Source organism: Toxorhynchites rutilus, chromosome 1 (genome assembly GCF_029784135.1).
Source record: "Toxorhynchites rutilus septentrionalis strain SRP chromosome 1, ASM2978413v1, whole genome shotgun sequence".
In the NCBI taxonomy this organism is placed as follows: Eukaryota; Metazoa; Arthropoda; class Insecta; order Diptera; family Culicidae; genus Toxorhynchites; species Toxorhynchites rutilus.
The window spans coordinates 132,478,346-132,485,383 of record NC_073744.1 but is presented as its reverse complement, the minus strand read 5'-3'; the positions used below and the strand labels follow the sequence as shown (position 1 = coordinate 132,485,383).

The following is a 7,038-nucleotide window of genomic DNA, read 5'->3' as shown; positions in this document are numbered from 1 at the left end:
TCATCGATGAAAACCTTTTCAACACGTTCAGCATTGAACGAACTCCTCGAACTTCTCCTCATGTATCTCACTATCATAGGATTTTCTTCAGAATTGGCGGAGTGTGGTATCTCACATCTGTGGTCAATCGGGTGAAACGAAATATGGCACATACTCTTGATATGGTCGATCCACTTCAATGACTATGCGTCTACCAGTACATGTTAAAATAAGTTTTTTAGCCGAAAACCAAATCCTTCCGCCCGAAACAGTTCAGCGATCTACCCAAATTCCTGATAGGCTGCTGAAGCTTACATGGTAGCCGATTATCACAACTATTTTCGGCTACTAGTTCCCGTTTGGAAGGCAGTCGATTTATTTTTCAATTCAAATGTCTCTTCATCATAAGTTTCCCGGAACAAAAAATCCTCTGGAACACGGCTTCCGCGTCACTTAAGGAAACTGTTTGCGCTGGGCGCTTTTTTATCAATGTGGTATTAATTTGTTAGCTCATCAACAATCAAATGACCTGAAAAAGTTCTAAAATAAACAAACAATTGGCAAAACAGACAGATTGACAGACTTCTTGGATAAGTTTATTTTTCATCATCCAATCTACAATATGCTCTAAGAATTCATTTTACAATAAATAGTCTATTATCAACTTCATCAGTCTAAGCTTTGTGTCGCGAGAATCGCCACTCTGCGTCGAAGGTCGCAGCAACATTGGTGCTTGTTGTTCTTGCAAGTTAACTTCAGTTACTAGGGTATAACTGAGACAAATAATTTGAAATGAAATGTTTCACATTTTCACGCTTCTAGGAAGCAACTATTCCATAAAATATAATATAAAACTGATAACTCCTAATTCATCCTCCTATTCATCGTGTTAATATACTATGACTTACAGGATCCTATTGCATTCTTTAAACGAAATCGCAACTGTGTGAAGTTTGAGATAAAATAAAATTAGTTAAAATTTATTCGTCTTCTATTCCATTATAGACACATAAGATATTAGTGAAACGAAGTTTGAAAAGTTTCGAAAGAAATCAGAGTTCACAATAGACGACACACAAATTGAATAGTAACTGACATCAAATCGAAAAATGAAAGAACTATCGAAGAGACACAGATCCCTTCAGCCATGGTACCCAAAGTTTAGAATCGTCAAAAACGATATCACATAAATGCATCTTCTCTCTCCCTCTTATTCTCCCTCCTTACTTCAGGTTGGTGATGTTCTTAATGTTCAACTTAGCGTCTAGCTTGAGCGTAATCTTATGAATCTTGCTCAAGTGAATGCGCATATCGTAGCTGCGGGAGAACGAGCGCAAACACACGGGACACTTGGTTTTTCCCGAGTGCAGATCCTTGTGCAGGGTTAGTGACATCGGATGCTTGAAGCCCTTCCAGCAGATACTGCAGCGGAATCGGAGCTCAGCGTCTGGAAGATAACAAGAGAGAAGACTGCATGTTAGACGCTTGTTGGCCGTTTTTCGAGCAACTGTTGCCATATAATAGCAAGTAAAAACATGGACAAAGGAGGACAAAACAAAACAGTCACAATTTAAGCTAAGAACAATGGCTCAAGTACCAGCGACTCTTGACCGGAACATAAAAGCTAAGTTTTCCTATACTCTCAGTAAAACGAATATCATTCAACTAATAATTTCGCGGAATGCTAATAGATGGAAAATAGAATAAAATAAACGATCCGAATGTACTGAAATAAAATTATTCAACGAACGAGAAAGGAAACCGACTATTATAAATGATCAAAAAAGAAGGGACATATTGTATCGTTTACATACCTAAAATGTCCGGATCGGATTCAAAGTCAATTTTATTCTATTTTTCCTCTTCAAGAACAACACATTTTTGTTTCACTTGTTTTCACATCTTGTGCACACACTGGATAAAGTTCATAGGACAATATATTTCAGACTCGTCAAAAAATGATTATAATGGTTTGAAATATTTTGTGACAAAATGGATTTGTTCTAGCTAGTTTTCTGGTTCTTCCGATTTATTTTCCTTATTATGGATGATTTTATTTATAAGTACTGTGCTATGACTATGCCAAAACGATCACAAGAAATTATTACAATTCGATCTCCGCCTTTTTTCCTTATCCCTTTTGATTGCCGGCAACATTCCTTAGGGACGTAAATAACTGAAAATTCGAATTATTCCAGATGAAAGTAAATTTTGACGACTTCTCGGCGTGACTGTACTCTGAATTCGCAAACAGTTCTCCTTAAAACTTTTGCACATCATCAGTAAACTAACGCAAATTTGCTGTAAATTTGGTTTCCGTGAAATTATAAGTGGCGCTCTATCAACAAGAAATAGCTGAACTCAAAGCCGGACGGAGAATTCCGATTAGTACAGCTATACCGAACATGAAGCATTCACGATTCATCAGACATCTACATAGCGACCAGACGGCAGCGATGTTTTTAAAATAGACTTTATCAGGGCCGAGAGTTTAGTTTAGTTTTCAAATTAGCCTTTTTCAAAGCTATAGGCGAATGAACTGAGAAATTTTAAAGCCTCTATAATGTAAACCGTAATCGTCTCCACTCAAGTCATAGTCTCGTTCCAGCTAGCAGGCAAGTGTCTTTCTCAATGCTGATATTACCACAGCTGTTTTGCTCGATATAAAGGGAAGATGGAAAATAGATATCGCACACAGTGGAGCAAATTGGTTTGGTGGAGGCACCGCGTCGATTTTCATGCCGTCAGTGCTTCTGTATTTTTGCACCACATTAACAAATTTGCACAAACTAATTCAAAAAATCTTTAAATATGCTTAAAAGTCCATCAATGTCAAAATTGGTCGGCGGTTGATGTATGCGTGCATGGATGGCTGGGAGGGCACTATAAATACTGTGCTCGCCCTAGCCAACCTCAGTTTCTTTTTGACTTTTTAAATCGCTTTGAACAAACAGAATATGCGCGATATAAGCATAGTGCAGAGCTTGCACTGACCGGCAGAAGCAAAGCAGAAGTGAAATATTCTGGTGAATAAGACAAACCACGTCGGTTTTCATACCGCTATAGGAAGATTGGTTGTGTTTGATTGAGTCACATGTACGAATTTTGATTTAATGCGTTAGCAAATTAGGATTGGGCGATCTCGGATCGATTCTTAGAAGATCGATCTTTTCCATTCCGATTTCCATTTTTTTGGATCGAATATTTGTACTCGAGAAAATCGACAAAATCTATTTTTTAGCTAGCTTTTCGATATTAGAAAAACTTTTTGTAGAATTGTTTTCCGGTATACATCTTTCTTTCTTTCTTTCTTTGTTTTTAAAAGGGTTTAAACTTTGCAGTTCATTCGCCTCTAACCGGTATACATCGATTTTTTATTTCACTAAAGGCCACCTGACATTTTTTTTGACATAATGTCAACATTTGGATCGCTTCTCCTACGATTTAGTTCTGTACAAATGCTGACAGAGACAGAACTAGCGGCAGCTATGAGGGAACATGTTGACATCAATTACAGGCGAAAGGTTGTTTTTTAGAACTTGAGCCAACATCAAGAATCGGCTTCGACTAAATGACAGATGTATGGCACGATTGGTTTCTACGAGATGATTATCTGTTCTAGGCGGTATCACTATTGATTTTCTAATAATGCTTTTTCAATTAATTTATTTAAAAAAAACTGAGACGAGACATGACAATAGGGGGCCGATTCCAGACCACTTTTTCTGTCAAACTCGGACCACTTGCAACTCGGCTTTTGATTGGCTGATGAGGAAAATAATTTACAAAGATAAATATTCAAAAATGGGATTTCCAACATTTTCACAGTGTTGCCAAATATATTCAAAGTTGAATGATAGTTGCATTCACATTTCAATTTAGCGATAATTTATATAATGGATTTTTTGTATATTTTCGTTTCAATTACGTCCGGTGTTCAGTTCCCGAAGAGAAGAAACATTGCATCGGACTTTCCACCCTACAACTTTTCGGGATTTTCTTGCCATCTAGCATAGCATAATAGCATAATTCAATTATTTTTCAACTGTAAAGCAGTTAGCAATAAAATTAGGATCAAATAACAACCAAGGCAGCAGAAAAAGTATTTAAAATCATGTTGGAACCTGAATAAACCATACATACCAACAAAAAAAACTGAATAAACGCTATGTTATAATCTCGGCCCGAAGGCACATTCAAATTGCTAAAATCTGAATGAAAATGTTTACTTGGCGTTATTTATATTTATATTTTCTATACAGTTTCCGATATTCTCACTAAAACTTATCATTATAATATAAAATTATCTTCAGATACAATTATTGTACGAAATTACTTTACCAAATAAAGAAAGCAAAATTTTCCATTCACGTTGAACACTAATTTAATACGGAGAAGTTAATTTACATTCATAATTTCTATTTGAAAAGTGTTCATTCTACCTGAAAACCCCATCATTTTCTCTAACTCGTAAAACGAAATTTGTAAACGGTAAGGCGGTAAGGTGACTTTGAATTTAATTAATGTATTTCAACATATCATACTCATACTATCAAATCTACGTTTTTTAGTTTTCTTTTTCTCTTCATATTTTTTTTGCATACCAAAATAACAGGAAAATACTTAATGTTTAAAATATGTGATATTCGGTTAAAAAATAATAGAAAAAAATTGTGCAGCACAGAAAATACATGATACGAAGAACACATGTTTTTTATGGGAAACAAATCTTCTGAAATTTTATAACATTTGGCAACCTTCACATCTCGCTTCCCTGTTATCTAGCACTTGGTCGACGAAAATGCAGAGAGAAGAATAAGAAGCCAGTTGTCACGTCTTATCTGAGGAACGTCTGAGGAACAAAACAAAATGCTTTTGATGTTCGAATAGGAATATGAACTTTGTATTCCCTGTTTAAAGAAAAGAAAACATTCGCATAAAAGAAGCAGATAAATCGAAAAAAGCATTTCAAGATCAATTCTTTGATAATGATTTATTCAGTGGATGGATCCCTACACCATTTGGAAAATCGATTCGACAAGGTCGATCTTTTTATAATGATCGCCATATCAAATAGATGACGGTGGTGGGGGAAAAAATAAGTAATCGTCTTGGGTACTAAATGCGCTTCGTGCATTGGCGATGACACAAATCTCTTGTATTGTTCTCGCAAGAGCAAGAATGATTCAAAGTTATCCACCTTCATCTTCTGCTCGACTGCTTCTAAAAAACTCGGCCTTGAAAAAAAATTTTGGAAAACCTTGCTGCCGCTGCTAGCAGAATGACTGGTAAATCGAGAATGTCTCATTGATCACTTTTTCCGATCGACCAAATAATTTCCGTGAATTCGAGCATTGTTGGATATCCAGTAAGTTCAGTGTTTCAGCGTCGCTATAGGGAGCGAACAATCAACATTACAAGTTAATTCTAAAAAAAATATTTGAAGATCTGCTCAAATTGGCGTTTTTGTATCGAGAATTGCTGAATTTGTAGTGTTTGAATTAGTGAAGACGATGATTCACTGTTTGAAGCAGAACGATCAACAAGCGAGTGAGTATGCTTAATTTAAATCCAACGCTGTGGGCTTTTTATTTTAGAACAGAGAGCGACGAGAGGGCTTGAATAACTGTTGGTTCATGTTATCGGAAAACTGCTCGAAGAAGCAAAAACTCATTTCCAATTGAATGCGGAGACCGATGCCTTCATAGTCCCCTGACTATCCTCAGTTGAATATGACTTTTCCGAGCCCTGACTATGACTTTCGTAAAAAAATGGGTTAAAGACAACATTTTTTAATGTGTGCACCAGGGTTACCATATCTACAGAATAATCTGTATTAACCCCTTCGCGTACGATTTGATTTTCAAAAGAGCGGACCAAAAGCAAACGAGTCGAGTAATTCCAATACTCTGCTGAGCGTTTCAGCGCCTTGTGATGTATAAGTGCACCACGAGAGAGACGTGCATTTTTTCGTGGATACCATCAACAACGTTAGATTCATAATAGCTATGCTAATCAATGACACTAAAGCTAAGATTATGCTTCTTATTTGAACATACAGAACAATGTTCTTTACATCTACACAGTGCTGCAATACATGGAGTTTTCCATTAATCCTTTTCTCAAGCATGGATGACAACTTTTGTTTACACTGAGTACCGTTGTCTATTATTCATAATAGCACCGTTTTGGTTCGTGAATAATTTCACAAGACATTTGGGCGAAATGATTTGTATGGAAGGTTATAAGAAATTCATTTCGTTTCCACCGTGAAGTGACGTTCGTGATCAGGCCTATTAAAATTCATTCAGAAAAAAGTGTGAACTGATATATAGTTGCATGAATTATAATATTAGTATACTTCTTTGCTGTGGTGGCTGAGAGCAGACATACGACCGCAAAGAGTTAATACAGATTTCGATACAGATTTCCAAAGAAAAAACTCAGATAAAAAGATTTGTTGAGACCAAAAACACAGATTTTATTATAGCAACCATGGTGTGCACCGTATCGACAACTGTCACTCGTTTTTTGTTTTGTTTGAATTGCTCGAGAATAGAATCACCTAAACAGCTAAACAACGCTTGCAAATTGTGATGATTTTTTCAAAGAAATGCTTGATACAATTCAAATATCTCATTGCACTCTTCCTTTATTTTACGCTAGATGTGTCAATACGAGAAAATTTGGAGTGAAAAGGGTCCTAATGCTGTCGAAAAAATCATTCAGTTCTGAAAATTCGTTGTTTGGCGCGCTTTATGGGCGGGTGAGATCATTGGTCCGTCTTTTTTCTCAAATAATGCTGGCCTGAACGTAATAGTTAATAGTGACCGCTACGGAGCCATTAACACCGACTTTTGTGTATCAAAATTCAGTACCCTTGATATGGGGAAGCTGTGGTTTCAACGAAACGGTGCGACATGCCACAATTGATGCATTGAAAAAAAAAAGTTTGACAAATGAATAATTTTGTGTAATTGTATCGTGTATCTGGCCGATAAGCCGCAGAGGATTGGCGCTTAGGAAGACAACACTTACAAAATGGCAAAAGAATTATCT

General features: G+C 36.3%; 1 protein-coding gene across 1 annotated transcript in view; it reads right to left on the bottom strand.

Moving 5' to 3' along the window:
* Nucleotides 1-553: 553 nt before the first annotated feature.
* The window catches only part of LOC129761451 (uncharacterized), a 114,427-nt gene continuing 107,942 nt past the window's right edge, over nt 554-7,038 (bottom strand). The window contains exon 16 of the mRNA XM_055759173.1: nt 554-1,426. Coding sequence (XP_055615148.1) covers nt 1,203-1,426 — 224 coding nt within the window. The 3' untranslated portion in view covers nt 554-1,202. The remainder of the gene's footprint in view (nt 1,427-7,038) is intronic.